The sequence below is a fragment of the Amblyraja radiata genome, chromosome 1 (assembly GCF_010909765.2).
Source record: "Amblyraja radiata isolate CabotCenter1 chromosome 1, sAmbRad1.1.pri, whole genome shotgun sequence".
Taxonomy (NCBI): Eukaryota; Metazoa; Chordata; class Chondrichthyes; order Rajiformes; family Rajidae; genus Amblyraja; species Amblyraja radiata.
This window is the reverse complement of record NC_045956.1, coordinates 152,818,652-152,838,911: the sequence shown is the minus strand read 5'-3', so window position 1 is coordinate 152,838,911 and position 20,260 is coordinate 152,818,652. Positions and strand designations below refer to the sequence as shown.

The following is a 20,260-nucleotide window of genomic DNA, read 5'->3' as shown; positions in this document are numbered from 1 at the left end:
ACCTGATCTCCCGGTTGCTGGACACTAAGGCAGCAGCACCTCCACCGCTGTGCCACTGTGCTGCCCTAGTCTGGAAACACTTGCAGCAACTCTGCCTATCTGTGGGCACGCAGATAAGGATAACAATACCTTTGGTAGTGTCGTTTAGAACAGCATCTTGGCACTTGGATAAGTTGCATTTTTATATTGGGACCATTGGAGCATGTATCAACAGAAATACTGCTGGTTCCCTCTCAGGTTCTGGTTTCAGGTGCTGATGCTCATTGGCACAACTACAGCAGGTAATTGTGTTTATTTAAATAGAAGCTGGAAATCATGCATGATCAACAGGAGATTTACAATGAACGAAGCTGAGGGATAAACCCAAATGAACTCTTCCTCCCCATTGTTTCTATGACAGTGATGCAGCAGTACAAAAGAGCATTGTTGAATGCGACTCCCACCAACAGTCGATGTGGAGATAAAGCTCCAGTCATTGCATTGAAGGCCCCACCATTGGGCTTTACAGATGTGCAAAATGCGATAGACGCAGGACAGATGTGACAGCTTAAAATTGGGATCAACCTTGTTTCATTGGCAAGTGTGGAAAGGTGTGTTGTGAGGCATACCTAAAAACTGAGAGTCAACTAAGATAATATGCCTGCAGAATGATAACTTACATGCAATAATCAATCGTAACTGATAGACAATAGACAATAGGTGTAGGCCATTCGGTCCTTCGAGCCAGCACCGCCATGCAATGTGATCATTGCTGATCATCCCCAATCAGTACCCCGTTCCTGCCTTCTCCCCATATCCACTGACTCTGCTATTTTTAAGAGCCCTATCTAGCTCTCTCTTGAAAGCATCCAGAGAACCTGCCTCCACCACCCTCTGAGGCAGAGAATTCCACAGACTCACCACTCTCTGTGAGGAAAAACTGTTTCCTCGTCTCCGTTCTAAATGGCTTACTCCTTATTCTTAAGCTGTGGCCCCTGGTTCTGGACTCCCCCAACATCGGGAACATGTTTCCTGCCTCTAGCGTGTCCAAGCCCTTAACAATCTTATATGTTTCATTGAGATGCCCTCTCATCCTTCTAAACTCCAGAGTGTACAAGCCCAGCTGCTCCATTCTCTCAGCATATGACAGTCCTGCCATCCTGGGAATTAACCTTGTAAACCTACGCTTCACTCCCTCAATAGCAAGAATGTCCTTCCTCAAATTAGGGGACCAAAACTACACACAATACTCCAGGTGTGGTCTCACTAGGGCTCTGACAACTGCAGAAGGACCTCTTTGCTCCTATATTCGATTCCTCTTGTTATAAAGGCCAACATGTCATTCGCTTTCTTCACTGCCTGCTGTACCTGTATGCTTACTTTCATAGACTGATGTAAAAGGACCCCCAGATCCCATTGTACTTCCCATTTCCCCAACTTGACGCCATTTAGATAGTAATCTGCCTTCCTGTTTTTGGTACCAAAGTGGATAACCTCACATTTATCCGCATTAAACTTCATCTGCCATGCATCTGCCCACTCCCCCAACCTGTCCAAGTCACCCTGCATTCTCATAGCAATGATCTCATAATCAGTAGATCAAATCAAGCTCTACAGTTCTGCTGATCAATTGAGAGTACTAGAAATCTAAGGAGCATTTAATCAAATGTGATAATGTGCAGCAAAGAGAAAACACTTGGGGTGGGAGATTGCAACCTTCACGTGGGCCGCCCTGTTTCAACCAATGCAATCAACCTGGCGTGCACAATCAAATAAGATCAAATAGAACAAGTTGTCGTACAACTTTAGGCTGTGCACGCCAAACGCAAGAAGAAGAAGAAAACACTTCATTGGTTAAAGTTGTATCTACCACTATGGAGGATGATTGTGATTATTAGAGCTTCTGGACACAACTCTGGTGAATCTCTGGAATTCTCTGCCACAGAAGGTAGTTGAGGCCAGTTCATTGGCTCTATTTAAGAGGGAGTTAGATGTGGCCCTTGTGGCTAAAGGTATCGGGGGATATGGAGAGAAGGCAGGTACAGGATACGGAGTTGGATGATCAGCCATGATCATATTGAATGGCGGTGCAGGCTCGAAGGGCCAAACGGCCTACCCCTGCACCTATTTTCTAACTGCAGTTCCTCAGCTGTGCAATATTGTTTATTTCCCCATAAGGAAGTGAGGATATGTGCAGTTGATTACAGATGGTAGAATTCCATTTGCAACTCTTCTGCAGAATCTACCTGCATGCAGCAAAAGAGAGAGGCATATTTTGAAAATGAGCTGAGAACTGGCATGCATTGTTGCTGTTGCAAAAGAGCCATGCAGAGAGTGTCGAATGCCTTCCCTTGAGCCACCCCCCCTTAACATTGAATTGCATTACTAATGTTGAATGATTCAAAATCCTGGGGCTGTCATGTGATAACTACTGGCCTTGATAGTGATGATCAGAATCCAAAAAAATGAAGTAATGTGGGGAAAAATACTGAAAGGAAGAGCAAAATGAAGTTTGCAGATGACAGTAAATTTTAAGAGGTAATTAGTCATTAAGTAAGTTGGAGGATGATACAGATGGTGAAGGGGGGAAAATTATAATAATGCAAAAAGGTAGAAAGTGATGCAATAGCAAAAAAAATGTCATGCCATATCTTACATGTACACTAAATTGTGCCATTTGGGTAAGTGTTGATGTTGTTGGCCATGCAGATACATCTCACTCATCACTAGTTATTAAACTGCAATATCATGCATTGTCTCATCATAAAAACGGTGGTGGAAACGGCTTCCTTTAAGTAAATATGGAGGATGTGTGAATGAGAGTCAGACAGCGCAGGGATGCAAGATGAGGCTTGCTTGCACTTTGAAATAAGTAGCACAAAGCCCTCCGTGGCCTCATTGTAGGTTTCTGTGAATGAAATTTTGAGTGATTTTTAGAAATCCTGATAGGTTGGTATCTGGCTCATCTGCTAATGTTTCCTCTGCTCCCTTCTGATTTGACATGGCCGTGGTTCCAATGCTCCATTTAAACCTAACGGGTTCGCTGGGAAGTGGAGGAAGGAACTGCAGATGCTGGTTTACACCAAAGAGAGACAGAAAGTGCTGGAGTAGCTCAGCGGGTCAGGCAGCATCTCTGAAGAAAATAAATAGGTGACCTTTCCGATCGAGGGTCGCCTATTCCTTTCCTGAAATTTCTACCCGGAATCTACCTATTCATTTTCTCCAGATTCACTGGGATATTGATTCTAATATTCTGTAGCCGTTTTAATAAAAAAACATGTCGGGATGATCATTGTCTGCTTTGATCTATCCATTTTATTCCTTACATGTTCTTTGTACCCTTCCATATCTCTGGTTTTCCTCTCCCCTGACTCAGTGTGAAGAAGGATCTCGACCCAAAACGTCACCCATTCCTTCTCTCCCGAGAAGCAGCTTGCCCTGCTGAGTTACTCTAGCATTTTGTGTCTCTCTTCGGTGTAAACCAGTTTTCTGCAGTTCCTTCGTACACATAAAGTCCTAAGAATGTTGGGTTATCAGAGTTTTACTTTATTTTTACACTGCCTAATTGTATCCAAAGAGAGAATTTTCTATATAATATCTAATTTAGGAAAATATGGCAATGCTGTCACACATTATATGTATAACAGCATTGTAGTGTAGCTGGGATGAAGTTGCTACTGGCAAGGCCAACCTTTTCTGCTCAACTCTTTTTTTTCTGGGGAAAAATAGTGGTGAGCCACTTTATTGAATAACTGTATAATGCACAATATTAGAAAATTTAAAAAAAAAGCAGAAATAGAAATTGACATGAAAACAGTCGATACTGGAAGCACTTGGCATGTTTGGAAATGGATAGTGTTAATGTTTTGGATCAAAGACCTGCTGAAAGTTAGCCTGCATATTCCGTTTTATTGCTCTCCCCCCTCCCCCCACCCATACTGCTATTGTGCAGGGATTTCAAAAATGTGGCCGCTTTTTGGTTATGCTTAACCACCAGCTGTTTTGCTTTAGCATAGAAGTATGGCAATCTGATAAATCTCGAGGGACCATTCATTTTGACGTATATTTGACATGAAGTAGCTTTCTGTACTTTTAAGGTAGACATAAATGCTGGGGAAACTCAGCGGATGAGGCAGCATCTATGGAGCGAAGGAAATAGGCGATGTTTCGGGACAAGACTCTTCTTCAGACTGGCCAAATGTTGGCCAAATAAATGAATGTGATGACATTAGCCGTGAATAGCTGTGAAGGTGCCTTCAGTGATTGATCACAGTTTACAACTGCAGATTGTGGCATATAACATTTGTGAAGTAACATCAATGATATTAGTCGTATGTATTTAACCATATTTTATTTTAAAAATATGCCATATCAACTTGTTTGATCACCTTAATTTGCTGTAGAATGTTTTCCCCCTGCAACTTAAAGAGATTTAACACCTGTTCCAATACCTCCTCCCTCGACTCAGTCCAAGGACCCCGAAAGTCCTTTCAGGTGAGGCAGAGGTTCACTTGTATCTCCTCCAACCTCATCTATTCTATCCACTGTTCCAGGTGTGGACTCCTATACACTGTATCGGCGAGACCGAGCACAGGCTCGGTGATCGTTTTGCTGAATGTCGCCGCTCAGTCCACCTAGACCTACAAGATCTCCAGGTTGCTAAACTCCCCCTCCCATTCCCATACTGACCTTCCTGTTCTAGGCCTCCTCCACTGTCAGAGTGAGGCCCAACGCAGTTTGAAGGAACATCATCTCATTTTGCTTGGGCAGCTTACAACCTAGCGGTATGAATATTGACTTCTCTAACTTCAAGTAACCCTTGCTCTCCCTCTCTCTATCCCTCCCCATCCTAGTTCTCTGACTGTTCTCCTAATTAAATTTTACATTGTGCCTTGTTGTCATCTTCCCCAAAGCTGACAATGATCTATTCTATATTTTCCTTCATCCCCATCCCATATGATATCTCGTTTTCACATCTTACCCTTCCATGTCTCTTGTTTCCTTCTCCCCTGACTCTCAATCTGAAGAAGGATCTCAACACAAAACACCACCCATTCCTTCCATCTAGAGATGCTGCCTGTCCCGCTGAGTTACTCCAACATCAGTGTACAGTTAACTATTATGTACACAAAGGCAAACACTTTTATCATATTTCTCCCTTATTCAAAGAGCTCTAGGATTCAGATATGACAAAAATACTGGAAATATATAGTGGATCAGCCATGTATGAAGAGATGGGAATAATGTGCATGAACGGGAATAATGAGTATAGTATTTGGGGGATCATGTTGCAATTGTATGAGACGTTGGTGAGGCCACATTTAGAGTATTGTGTTCCGTTCTGGGCTCTGTGTGAAAGGAAAGATGTTGTCAAACTGGAAAGGGTACAGAGAAGATTTACGAGGATGTTACCAGGACTAGAGGTTCTGAGCTGTAGGCAGAGGATAAGTAGGCTGGGACTCTGTTCCTTGGAGTGCAGGAAGATGAGGGGTGATCTTATAGAGGTGTTATAAGATCATGAGGCGTAAAGAGGATTTGTTCAGGTAGATGCACAGAGTCTCTTGCCCAGAGTAGGTGAATCAAGGACCAGAGGATATAGGTTTAAGGTGAAGGGGAAAAGATTTAATAGGAATCTGAGGGGTAACTTTTTCATAAAAGTGTGGTGGATGTATGGAACAAGCTGCCAGAGGAGGTAGTTGAGGCAGGGACTATCCCAACATTTAAGAAACAGACAGGCACATGGATAGGACAAGTTTGGAGGGATATTGACCAAATGGTGGCAGGTGGGACAAGTGTAGCCGGGACATGTTGGCCGGTGTGGGCAAGTTGGGCAGGAAGACCTGGTTCCACATTGTGGGCATGCGTACCTGTTCTGGTTTAGATACATAACTGGAACTTTATAAGCTGCTCTGTCTATTTTAAAGAGTGATTTACCGGTTGGATGCATTGTTCTCATTTTCTGGATTGTTTTCGTTCCATCAAGTATGGTTATTTAATTTGTTTTTTTGCTAGTTACTTTGTTACTTTGCTTGAACGTGTTGGTAAATAAAAGGATATATGAAACAGATGAACCATCGTACAAAATATTCCAAGCATTCCAGTCATACCATTGCTCATTAGAGCATGTTGCTGGTTCTCTGTTGAACATTAATTTGGGGTTCTCTAAATTAGGACAATTATTTTTGTCTTTATAGGTCTTAATGTGCTTATGTTTAACTGCAATATGAGCTGTCATTACAAAATCCATGCTATAAATCCATGCACACAATTGATTTTAATCTTACGTACAATTTTACATTTTACTCCCCTATACTTGTTAATGAGAAATGGAGTAGACTAATTGCTCATCTACTGCAATTAATTCGGTACTTGAAGACTCGAGTTTGAATTGTGGAAACTCTTATTTGTGCATTAATGGCTGACTGCAGGAACATTTATTGATTTTTGACAAGTTTAAATAATGCATACTTTGGGAAGAAGAACTGCATTCTGCTTCATGAATAATAAAAACATTTTTTTTTTTGGGGAATCTTTTTCAGAGAGTGGAAATTCCATGATACAAGGGATAGTTTAGTTTCGAGATACAGCGCGGAAACAGGCCATTTGGCCCACCGAGTCAGCACTGACAAGCGATTCCCACACATTAACACTATCCTACACACACTAGGGACAATTTACACTTATACCAAGCCAATTAACCTACAAACCTGTACATCTTTGGAGTGTGGGAGGAAACCGAAGAATTCGGTGAAAACCCATGCAGATCATGGTGAGAATGTACAAACGTCATACAGGCAGCACCTGAACCCAGGTCTCCGGCACTGAAAGGCAGCAACTCTGCCACTGCCCCACCGTGCTGCCCTTAAACAGGTTGAAAAACATTGTTTCACCCACTTTGGATTAAGTAGCAGTGACTGGCTAAATCTCGTTCATCCAAACTTGATCCCAACCAAAGTGGTCAATCACATCTTTGTGAAATATAGAGCTGATCACGTGAAAATGAATGTAATTATCCATGGACAGAAGCTTTGTCATGTAGGTGATGTTACCTGTATGTCACATGATCCTAAATATGGCTAAATAACAGAGGCAATGGAAATCTGAAATTAAAACAGAAACTTAAATCTACAGTTGAAGCTGGAATGATCCTGCAGGGCAGATAACATCAAGGGAAAGAGAAACGTAGGTTCCGTTTCTGGTCAACTGTTTGTCTTTTTTTTCCAAATGCTACCTGACCTGAGTTTTTCCAGCATTTTCTGTTTTAATGACATTGTGCTGTTTTGGGCCCTGTGTAACTAAATAAAAATAAAAATAAAATGAAGTAATTGCATTACAAATATTAGCAATTGTCACAAATAGTATGCAGATTCCATGATGGATTGCATCAAACAGATTAGGAAGGTTGAATTTCTGAGGGAGCTGAATATAATACTACTTGACATCAAAGCAGTATTTAGTAAGTGCAGGATCAGACACTAGTACAAAATGATTATTCACAGAATAATAATTGTGTCTCTGCTGGTCCTGGATGAGGAGAATGATTTTTAATGGTTCAGTGGCAAGAGAACATTTTGTATGGTTGTAATTACACTGATGATATTTCAAGAGGTTGATATTCCCCTCCATCTCTGATGCAGCAGCAAAGTGACAAGTTTATCCATGGCCTTGGGACAAATCTCACTCAGTCAGTGTGTATAAATTAATGCCACTGGAGAAAAAGATATTTTGGCTGGAGAACCTAAAAGGCACTTTTCTTTTTTCTCTTTTTTTAAATTTATGTATTAATGTTAAAAATGAAGCTGTACAAAAATTGTATAACTTTCATGTTGATTGCTTTATTCTTGTACAATTGCTTCTAACAAAATAAGTTTAAAAATAAATAAATAAATCTGTTATTGTGGTCGAATTTGAGTTAAGTGATGCCTATTGTTTTTAGAATTGCAGTACCCAGTTAATAAATACAACAGTTTACCTTTTGATTTTGCCAAAGCTTTGATCAAATATTTCATCTGATTAGATTTGAAAATTCCAAGTTTGATTTAATTTTTTTTTAAATTTATCCTCTTGGATCACCAAGCTGAACAAAGTTCTTTCTTGTCCCTTCAGGAGAATGCATTAGACCTTGGCCTGGACTAATGCCTCAAGCACAAACCCGGTCACAAATGTGCCTGGAAAAGGGTGTGGACAGATGATAGACACAAAATGCTGGAGTAACTTAGTGGGACAGGCAGCATCTCTGGAGAGAAGGACTGCTCTCCAGAGATGCTGCCTGTCCCGCTGAGTTACTCTAGCATTTTGTGTCTACCTTCGATTAAAACCAGCATCTGCAGTTCTTTCCTACACATTTTGTAGACAGATGATGCGAGGTGAAAGGAAGTTAAATTTCCTACCTTGGAGCATTATGGTGTGATGCAGTAAGAGAGAATGAGTAACGGCATTAATAAGAGGTAAGGAAAGGAAACCTTAAATTAATGAACACAGATAAGTAGAGAATGAAGAAAATGAGTTCAGATAATGCAAAGGAAGGAACTGGGTGGCAGAGAAGGCAATAAGAGCGATTTGCACATTTGTAAAATAATAAGGAATGATGACATATGTAAAACAATGTGATAAACAACGGGATAAAAACAAAGTGCTTGAGGAACTCGGTGGGTCCAGAAGCATCTGGGGATGGAATTGACAGACCATGTTTTTGGCTGGGAACCACCTTCAGACTGTCTAAAAGAAGAGTTCTGACTCAAAATAGACACAAAATACTGGAGTAACTCTGCGGGTCTGGCAGCATCTCTGGAGAAAAAGAATAGGTGACTCTTCGGGTTGGAATCCTTCTTTAGACTGAAAGTAGAGGTGGAGGGGGGAGGGATTAAATGGAGATGAGAATAGTCCAGAACAAACCATTTGATGCCAGTCCTTGTTCTGGCCTTATCTCACCTCCAGTTCATTTCCCCTCCCGCTCCCCCCTTCATCCACCCCCCCCCCCCACCCCTCAACTTCAGATCCGATCCACAACATCACCTTTTCTTTTTCTCCAGGGATGCTGCCTGACCTGCTGAATTACTCCAGCATTTTGTGTCTTTCCTTGGTATTAACCAGCATCTGCAGTTCTTTCCTACACATCCTGACCCGAGATGCCGCTTGTCTATTCCCCTCTATAGATGCTACTTTGACCTTCAGCATTTTTTTGCTCAAGCTTCCAGATCAGCCGTCTCTTTTGCCTCATTTGAATAAGAGATTGTGTGAACAGTCCAGGTTTGAAATAATGTGCCAAATGTTTGATTGTGCTTCGAATCAAAATTTGTTACACAATATTTTTTCAGGTAATTCCTACATATATGTATTTTTATTTCTATTTATTTATTTTTTACTGCACACTGAATGGACACTGGTTTGAGTAACGTTTTTTTTGTTTCCTCTGGGTATGCGAGTACTCAGGAAAATAACAATAAAGATATACAATACAATACAATACAATAGTGTGGGAGTAAGTTTATCAGAAAAACTGCAGGAGTTCAAGAAGAAAGTTGCCCGCCACCTCCTCAAGGCCAAGTTTAAGCTATAAATAACTGTTCTGCCACTGATACCTACATCCCATAAGTTTCAACAAAGCTCTTTGCATTAAAATAACACGCACAAACTCTGTAAAACCATTTCTATGCTCGCTTTGACCGGGACAACAAAACTCCAGCCATCAAAGTTGCTCCACCCCCGAATGAACAACCCCTCAGTCTCTCCACCTCTGCTGTACAAGATGCACTGAGCAAGGTGAATGAGCACAAAGCTGCCGGCCCCGATGGCATCCCCGGGCGGGTGCTCAGGGCATGTGCTGGACAACTATCCCTGGTCTTCACTGACATTTTCAATCTGTCACTGGCCCAGGGTGTTGTCCCCACTTGCCTCAAGACATCAACCATCGTGCCAGTGCCCAAACAATCAGCTACAGGGAGGCTCAACGATTTCCGCCCAGTAGCACTCACCCCTGTCATTGCAAAGTGCTTTGAGCGGCTGATCTTGGCTCACCTCAAAGCCAGCCTCCCCCCCACACAGGACCCCCATCAGTTTGCCTACTGGACCAACAGGTCTACAGAGGACGCCATATCGGCGGCCCTACACTCTGCCCTGACCCACCTGGACAACAACAACTCCTATATCAGGTTGCTGTTCATTGATTTCAGCTCTGCCTTTAACACTGTCATTCCCGCCAGCTTGATCACCAAACTCAGCGGACTTGGCATCTCCACCTCCCTCTGCAATTGGACACTGGACTTCCTCACCAACAGACCACAGTCTGTTAGGGTCAACAACCTCACCTCCTCCACTATAACACTGAACACCGGCATGCCACAGGGCTGTGTGCTCAGCCCTCTCCTCTACTCCCTCTTCACCCATGACTGCATCCCACAGAATGGATCCAACGCCATCATTAAATTCACCAACGACACCACGGTGGTAGGGCTGATCAGTGACAATGACGAGTCAGCCTACAGGGATGAGGTCCAGCACCTGACAACCTGGTGTGCCAACAATAACCTCGTCCTCAACTCCAAGAAGACGAAGGAAATTATTGTCGACTTCAGGAAGATCAGAGGGGGCAGACATACCCCCATCCACATAAACAGGACTGAGGTGGAGCGCGTCTCCTACTACAAATTCCTCGGGGTACACATCTCGGAGGATCTGTCCTGGTCCCTCAACACCTCCAAGCTGATCAAAAAGGCGCAGCAGCGCCTTTACTTCCTGAGGAGGCTCAAGAAAGCTCACCTGTCCCCCCAGATCCTGACCAACTTCTACCGCTGTACCATCGAGAGCATCCTGACCACCTGCTTCACGGTATGGTACAGCAGTTGCACTGTAGCGGACAGGAAGGCACTACAACGGGTGGTGAAAACCGCGCAGTACATCATCGGTGCCCCGCTCCCTGCCATGGATGCCCTCCACCGAAAACGGTGTCTGAGACGGGCCGGGAAGATCATTAAAGACCCCTCCCACCCCAACCATGGACTGTTTGCCCTCCTCCCATCAGGGAGACGGTACAGGAGCCTCAGGTCCCATACCAGTAGGATGAGGAACAGCTTCTACAATAATACCATCACATTGCTGAACTCGGAGTCCCACCGATAGATGTCTCCAGCCTCTCCGTCCACATTGTTTGATTATTCTGTATTTTTATTTCTATATTGCATTACTACTACGGACTGACGCTAAACTGCATTTCGTTGTACCCATACTTGTATCTGTGCAATGACATTAAAGTTGAATTGAATTGAATTGAATTGAATTGAATTGTAAACTGAAGCATTGTACTAAATTGCAATAAAAATGTGGTGTTTTTTATTAAACAGTGTCTTGCTTTCTTTTCGTTTCCCCTACAGCCTTGAAGTGTTATTATTGCATTAGCAACATCGATATGATTGAACTGTTGCTTTCTCACCAGTTTTTGTCCTCAATTTATCGCTAATGTACGTGGCTAATGTCATTGAAATGACACACCTGAACAGAAGAGTTATTTGCATTCTTCCTGTGGATCAGTCCTTGAAAAGACTGCTGAATTTATAAAGCACCAACTAAGCTAAAAGAAAATGTGGGCATTCTTCACTCGTTCGGAGGGTGAATGGGTCACTTGCTTCATCCCTCTTGTTCTGTCTTAGAAGAGCTGTAAATCATTAAACCATTTTGGATGGGTGCGACAGCAAATTTCAACACAGGAAAGAGATAGCCATCTGACATTTAATGATAAGGTCCCGCACAGGAGACTGGTGACTAAAATTAGAGCACATGGTATTGGGGGTAGGGTGCTGACATGGATAGAAAATTGGTTGGCAGACCGGAAGCAAAGAGTCGGAGTAAACAGGTCCTTTTCAGAATGGCAGGCAGTGGCGAGTGGAGTGCCGCAAGACTCGGTGTTGGGGCCGCAACTATTTACCATATATATTAATGATTTGGAAGAGGGAATTAGGAGCAACACTGGCAAGTTTGCGGATGACACAAAGCTGGGTGGCAGTGTGAACTGTGAAGAGGATGTTAGGAGGTTGCAGGGTGACCTGGACAGGCTGAGTGAGTGGGCAGATGTGTGGCAGATGCAGTACAATATAGATAAATGTGAGGTTATCCACTTTGGCGGCAAAAACAAGGGGGCAGATTATTATCTCAATGGGGTTAGGTTAGGTAAGGGGGAGGTACAGCGAGACCTGGGCATCCTTGGACACCAGTCACTGAAAGTTGGCGTGCAGGTACAGCAGGCAGTGAAGAAAGCTAATGGAATGTTGGCCGTCATAACAAGAGGATTTTAGTATAGGAGTAAAGAGGTTCTTCTGCAGTTGTATAGGCTCTGGTGAGACCACATCTGGAGTATTGTGTACAGTTTTGGTCTCCTAATTTCAGGAAGGACATCCCTGTGATTGAGGCAGTGCAGCGTAGGTTCACAAGATTGATCCCTGGGATGGCGGGACTGTCATATGAGGAAAGGTTGAAAAGACTAGGCTTGTATTCTGGAGTTTAGAAGGATGAGGGGGTATCTTATAGAAACATAAAATTATAAAAGGACTGGACAAGCTAGATGCAGGAAAAATGTTCCCAATGTTGGGCGAGTCCAGAACCAGGGGCCACAGTCATAGAATAAAGGAGGCTATTTAAGACTGAGGTGAGAAAAAACCTTTTCACCCAGAGAGTTGTGAATTTGTGGAATTCCCTGCCACAGAGGGCAGTGGAGGCCAAGTCACAGGATGGATTTAAGAGAGAGTTAGATAGAGCTCTAGGGGCTAGTGGAATCAAGGGATATGGGGAGAAGGCAGGCACGGGTTATTGATTGGGGACAATCAGCCATGATCACAATGAATGGCGGTGCTGGCTCGAAGGGCCGAATGGCCTCCTCCTGCATCTATTTTCTATGTTTCTATAGTTTCAGCCAAATTCACCTAGGAAGGATTAATTTTGACATTATGTGTAGGAGGGAACTGCAGATGCTGAAAGAGTCTTAACCCGAAACGTCACCCATTCCTTCTATCCAGAGATGCTGCCTGTCCCGCTGAGTTACTCCAGCATTTTGTGTCTATATTTTTATTATTTGGATATTAATCAGTTTATTGTAAATGTCTTTAATGATCCTATATTAAACATGGATATATTCAGCTCCTTTTCTGTAGTTTGTGAACAAAGCTGAAGATCTTATTTTCAAATTTCCTATGCCTTTTGCACAAGATTAAAAAAATAAACAGATGGATACCTTGTGTCGGAAAGAACTGCAGATGCTGGTTTAAATCGAAGGTAGACACAAAATGCAGGAGTAACTCAGTGGGTCTGGCAGCATCTCTGGAGAAAAGGAATGGGTGACGTTTCGGGTCGAGACCCTTCTTCAGACTTAACACTTCTCAATATAGACAATTTTTCCCCCAACTGAAGGGTTGGAGGGAAAGGAATAGTAGTCATGGGAAGCATATTTGTGCTTTGTGGATAGTCCATGGTTCAACTTGCATCAAATCATGACTGAGAGCATCGGGTAGATGCAACTTATTCATGTTGGTTAGTCTTCAACCGAACTGCAAGCATGGTACAAATAACGATATGGTCTCTTTGCTGCATGGCATGTGCATAGTGAACCACAGTGGCAATTTGTGAGAGGTGGTATTAGACTGATGGGGCAAGCTCTGTGGCTGTTGATTGTTGCGATAAGATGTTCAGGAGTTGCACTTTGCCCAGCAAGATGAGTGTGGGCAACAGCCTATGTTAGTGACATGGTGTGGAATGGTACATTATTTGTCACAGGTACCGAGCTCCAGTGAAATTCTTTTTTGTATACAGTTCAGTACAAGTATCACTATATCATAGACATACATAAGCACTTCGATACATACTAGGTACACATCTCAGATACAGTATAAGTGTATAGAAGTAGTACACTGAGACACAATACAGAGTATGGAGGTTGGTACACAAAATTGCTGGGGAAACTCAGCGGGTGCAGCAGCATCTATGGAGCGAAGGAAATAGGCGACGTTTCGGGCCAAAACCCTTCTTCAGACTCTGAACCCTTCTTCAGAGTATGCAGGTTGTTTGGTGCCATTTCCAAGTCCCAGTTGTTGGAAGTGCATGGATCTTGATCTGACCATGGAGGTCTGCAGGGTCGGCCTGGCCCAGCATAGCCGTGGTGTCCTCTGCCGCTGCTCCACTGCAGCAGGCCACGTCCAGCCAACATGCTCAGCCTCTTGGCCGAGCCCCTAAGTTGTATGTCTCACTGCATCTATGGTTGGACATGATGAAAGCTGTCATCTCCATTTCTATATATTTGGCTGCATGGCTACCCATCCAACTAGCTTGTGGCCGAAGAAAAAGCTGTCGACGGGAGGGATAAACGGGAGGGGTCCTCTGATCATGACTGTCAAGAGGTGATGAAAGAGATCAAGTTATCTGGGCGCTCTGTCAGCACATGAAGCACCCACTGCCTGTCCCCAGCAATGGCCTGAATCAAAAAAAAGTTGGCCAGTGTGTACAGTGAGCCCCATTATTCAGGTTGGGATAGCCAACTCCCATGCTCCAGTCCGCCTCACAAACAGTCATCAACAGGCAGTCTCTACATGATCCTCATAGTTCTCTATACATTGGGCCACGTGCCGATGAGATTATCTGTAACCTATTCATTATTGTGAGAGGGCCAAATCCTCAAATCAGGTTGCCAGCACAGCAGCAGTGACGGCAGGGCTTTGTGCCAGGTTTCTACGCAGTAATGGGTATTTCCAAATAAAATGTTATATTGACCATTTTTTAAACGTAGATTTAATTTGCGTGCACTTGTCCTGAGAATACACTTAAGTTGGTGTATGTGTTTCATAGTAACCAACCAATCTGGGGGTGGCACCTGGCATACATGACACTCGTATCAAAATGAATGGAAATAATAGAAATGTTACAACATTTTGAGATTTTAAAAATCAAGTCTGCAATTCATCCCATCAGATAAAGCATAAAAAAGAAGTTTAATTTGACAGCTAATTTACTTTCATATCTTCAGTATTAAAAACGTTATGGCCATTTTCATACTCTGAAATTAGCATTTTGTTCCCTATTGCTTTTCCATTGACTTAACTCAAACGCTGTGATTGAGGACAGTCAAAAGCCCATACCTTTCTTAAAAATTAAGAGAACTGAAAGAAATGTTCAGTTATTATAGATTGAAGCATTCACAAACAAATAGGAAACAATCTTACTTGGATGACCTGAAATTAAAGCATATAATTAGTTAGTTACCTAATTGTAGCTAATTACAAAATTCAATTACTAGATCTAAACATCTATCCATTTCTTAAGAAAAGGTTAACATTTTTAAATAGCCTAAGTGTCCAAAGAACATTCACACAAGAATTCACAATAGAACATAACTTTTAAATCTCATTGTCATGAATTTATAGGCCAAATGAAAGGAATTTAGTGTTTAATTCCTGTAAATTAATGTCCATTTTAATCATTTTGCGAGTGGGTTTTTGTGGAACACGATCGATTGGAACGTTGCGGTTTGTGGTGAATTTTAACCCCATATTGGCAGGAAAAACACTGCCGGTTCATATGGGGCCCAAATCACATTTTCGCCAAGAAAAATTTGATTCAAGTCATCCTAAGAAGCAAGTTTATATGTAAAATAGACGACTTACATTTTGTTTTGTCCCCTACATGAAATCTGTCCCGTTGTAGGCGTTGCCAGCGTTAGAAGTAGCTTTTTATTTTACTCCAGGGATTAAATTGTCCCCCCCCCCCCCTCAAAGGTGCCAAAGTTGCGCACATGGCCAGTGGCAGAACTGCAGCGCCGCTGAAGGTAAGTATTGTAATATCCCTAGGAATAATCAATGTATTGAGAACATTGGTCGTAGAACATTGGAACAGTGCAGCACTGTTATTTATACCTTTTGTACCTTATACCTCTCTCCTTTGGCCCACAATGTCTGTGCTGATCATGATATCAAATTGATTTAGCCTCTTCGCCCTGGCCATGATCCCTTTCTCTCTATTCCATACATGTCCATGTGCCTATCTAAACACCTCTTAAACACCATTAATTTAACTGTTGGGACAGAGCTAAAGCTAAGGTTTTGGTTCAAGTCGAGTTCTAATTAGGAATCCATGGAAGCAATTTTAAATTAATGTTAAAGACCCCACGTTTAAGCTCGGATAATAATTGGAATATCCAGTTTTAGTTATTTCCCTGTACATTAAGGCTCAAAGTTTTCCGTGCTGTAATTGTTATATGGTTACTAAAAAAGTTGCATTTTGTGGTGAGTACATTTTAAAGATATTTTGAAAAGAGGCCTCCCTACCCAGTTCGATATTTAAAATATCTAAGAGAGTAACTTGATGGAAAGAATATGAAGTGCTCTCAGTTTCTTGACCAACATTTCCTTCTTGTGTGTCAGTGCAACGGCGCAGATGATCTGTGGTTTCATGTATAGGAGATGTTTCGGGTCGAGACAATAGGTGCAGGAGTAGGCTATTCACTCTTCGAGCCAGCGCCGCCATTCAATGTGATCATGGCTGATCATCCACAATCAGTACCCCGTTCCTGCCTTCTCTCTATATCTCTTAACTCCGCTACCCCGAAGAGCTCTATCTAACTCTCTCTTGAAAGCATCCAGAGAATCAGACCTCTGGTTTCATCCACTTGCTGCTTACAGGTCATTGTTCAGCGTTGCTCATCGGTTTCAAATGTTATTTAACAACAGCCCTTGAATTGTAAGTCATTGTGGAAAAATCCATGTGATAACTTGCTTGAAGTAATCCGTACATTGTGTGTACGGCCTGCTACCTTTTATTGCACCCGGTGCAGGATGTTAACATTTTTGTTTCTGTTGGTTTTTGTTCATAGTTTACCAACAGTTAAATCGCAGAACCAGGAAATGGACAGGCTGACATGAGCTTCCCATATTTTTCGTTTGACAAAGTATACCTGCTTGGGATTAAATGTTACAATCCAAACCTAGTAATTTAGCATGGAAAAAAAACTTTTTTAAAGTGGAATTTTAATAATTGGATTTAATTACGTTAATTGGAGTAATTAAGGGTTGGATTCATTGGGGAAAAAAAACATTAGCCTGGGTATACATTTTCTGCTGATTCACTGTAAATACTTCAATATACTGAACTTACTTTGTTCTTTCGCGCATAGGAGTCTTCGTTATCAATCAAGGATGCATTCCCTGGAATAAGAGTGCATTCTTTCTCTTTGTTTCTGATAACTTTGTTGCGATTCCTTAGTAAGTCCTGGTTTCTAACTATAGTAACATTACTCCCTTTCATCCTCCGGATCTGAACTGAGTAATAACTCGCCATCGTTTTTATTGCATTCTTAGTGCAACAGGATGTTCCACGATACTTCTCAGGAGACCCATCAAACCAAAAAGCATGGCACTGAGCAGCATTAGAAAATAGAAATATATGGGAGTGATTTTGTTAATAGAAGGGAGGTAAGCTGTTTTACAGAAGGTATCCCAAGTCTGATTGACATTGTGAGGGTGGTTTATGCGTAAGTTTCAAGTGGTGTGTTTGAGTAATAAGTTTCAGTCTTTGGCTTGTGAGACTTTGGCATGTCGGCTAAACAGAGGTATAGTAAATACTGGTTTCTCCAGAGAACCAGACCTGTGGTGGGACAGGCAGCATCTTTGGAGAGAAGGAATGGGTGACGTTTTGGGTCGAGACTGTTCTGCAGAGGTATACTAAAAACAAGTAAGGTCTTTTAAGTTTACTCCTCAGATTTGAATGGTGGTGTAATAGTCCTCCTGTAGGATGGAGGAGATCAGGGAAACTACTAGTGTCTGAAGAAGTTCCTGACCCGATACATACATTTGGTATTTTTAAAGTGGAGACTGACAGCTTCTTGATCAGCAAAAGGGCGTCAAAGTTTACGAAGAGAAGGCAGGGGGATGGGATTTTTCGGGAAAAATAGATCAGCCATGATTGAATGGTTGCATAGGCTCGATGGGCCGAATGACTGAATTCTGCTCCAATGTTTTATGCTCATAAACATCACCTGCCCATGTTCTCCAAAGATGCTGCTTGACCCGTTGAGTACTCTAGCACTTTGTGTCCTTCCAGTGCCTCGAGTAACTAACACTGTGAGAAATGCACCCATCTACAGCTCCTGACATACTGTGTCAAAGAACTGGAGCTGGGGTTGGACAAGCTTGGGATCATCCAAGATGCTGAGAACATGATCAATAGGGGTTTTATTGAGGTATTCACATCATGTGTGTGCATATTTATATTATGGTATATGGACACACTGATCTGTTTTGCAGTAAATGCCTACTATGTTCTGTGTGCTGAAGCAAAGCAAGAATGTCATTGTCCTATCAGGGACACATAGCAATAAACTCTCTTGAACTTGAACTTCAGGTGCAGGTGGCAGGTAATTGGGCGACCACCACACCCATTTCTCCCACAATCCCGCCCCCTCTTTCTCCTTCAACCCGTATCCTTATACTTTGCCTCACTTTATCTGGCTTCAAATTTCATGCCTCTTCTCTCTATATCCTTATCTCACAGCCTTTTGGCCTTTCATCTTTGGCCTTTGTCCAACCATCTACCAATCAATGCCAACCCCTCAACCTGAATCCACCTATCACTTGCCGGGCTTTGTCCTGCCCCACCTTTCTTCCAGCAATCTCCCCCGCACTACAATCAGTCTTGTTACTTTGCAGCCGATAATTTTGTTTAATCAATTGTTTTTAATGAAGTGCGTAGATGTGGAACAATGAAAACTAATTTTTGTTCATTTTGTCAAACTTGATCCATGCGCTTGCCCATGCCATTAAAGTAAAAACTTACAGGAGCATTGCAAAATCAGGCAGCGAGGGCTTCTGCGATGCAATCAGATGAGTTACTGATGGCCAAACAGTGCGTCACAGACGATTGGACGTATGAAAGCTTCCATAATTAAAATTGAAGAGCTGCTTTTAATTATTCAGTGCCTTTTCAGATGAGACGGCTGTTAATATTTTTTCTCAATTTAGTATCACTAGTATCATTATTTACATTTGGCCAGTTGAGATTTTCGGTAACATAAGGTGGTTTGATTTGGTGTGCAGTTTAAAGTTTGCTAGTAGAAAATGCAAACTTCGAATGCTTTTGACTCGACCTACACGCTGCTTGAGGTAATTAAAGCATGTTGGATTTTTTGTTTTTGAGCTGATGTGCCAGTAAAAGGCAGTTAATCAGGCCAGCAAAATGTTCTTGCAGTCATTATGGAATAAGAATGCAAGACTTGGATAATGGGCATTTATGAAGTTTTGTTATTGTTGAAAACAAAATTGTAAGTCCCCTTTCCATGGATGTTTCTGTTTGAGAGGGAAGTCAGCTCACTGTCTTGTTATTAGAACGTGAAGGGCCTGTCCCACTTGGCGATTTTTTTTGATGACTGCCGGCATAATTGACTGACGTATCAGGTCACCGAAAAAGTCACGTCATGATGACGTATAGACGCATGGTGTTTCCTCAAGTGTTGCAACATATTTTTTGTCGCCGCTGGAATTTGGAATGTTCAAAATCTTTCGGCGACACTAATACGTCAATCGATGATGCTGGCAGTCGCCGAAAAAATTCACCAAGTGGGACAGGCCACAGCACAGCAGTCATATTTTCCCACCATATGAATTGTACATCTTTACAATTTTAGTAATCAAACAATTTTTCTTACAGCTTTGCTTTATTCTTCTGCTTTCAGGAAGAAACGCGTGTTCTCAGAGTCAAGGTTATTTCAGGCATTGGTCTGGCTAAAAAAGACATCTTTGGAGCAAGGTATGTAGAGTATACTGTCGTTACATTTAATTCCTTACTGTTAACAGATTGATTAAAAGTGCATGCATTGACAATAAAATTGCAGCAAATCTCAAGCGCAATCCAATCCTTAGAAATAAATGTTGTAAATTTCAGAGAAACATATTTGTGTTACTATAGAATCGTAGAGCTAAGCAATGCAGAAATGAGTCTGTCGGCCCATTGTCTACACCAATCAATAACTCATCAAAGCTACATTTATTCTCTTCTTTTCTCCCCACATTCCTAACGATCCTCCTCCCTCCATCTCTCTCTCTCCCCTACCCCCCCCACCTAGATTCTACTTATCTGCACATGAGAGGCATTTTACCGTGGAGAATTTGATTAGCTAATCTCCCATTTCATGTAACTTGAAGGTAAATACAGATGGTAAACATGCACAGCTACAGCACTATTTAAACATTTAGAGTTTATCATGTCTGTTGCATAATTTAACATTTCAAGTTTTTAAATACTTGCTTAAAAATCTTTC

At 42.1% G+C, this 20,260-nt stretch overlaps 1 protein-coding gene across 2 annotated transcripts in view; it reads left to right on the top strand.

The window, feature by feature from the left end:
- nedd4l (NEDD4 like E3 ubiquitin protein ligase) overlaps window positions 1-20,260 on the top strand; it is a 399,262-nt gene that overhangs the window by 70,456 nt on the left and 308,546 nt on the right. For both annotated transcript variants that reach the window (XM_033032994.1, XM_033032976.1), the window contains exon 2: window positions 19,676-19,749. In XM_033032994.1, coding sequence (XP_032888885.1) covers window positions 19,676-19,749 — 74 coding nt within the window. The remainder of the gene's footprint in view (window positions 1-19,675; window positions 19,750-20,260) is intronic.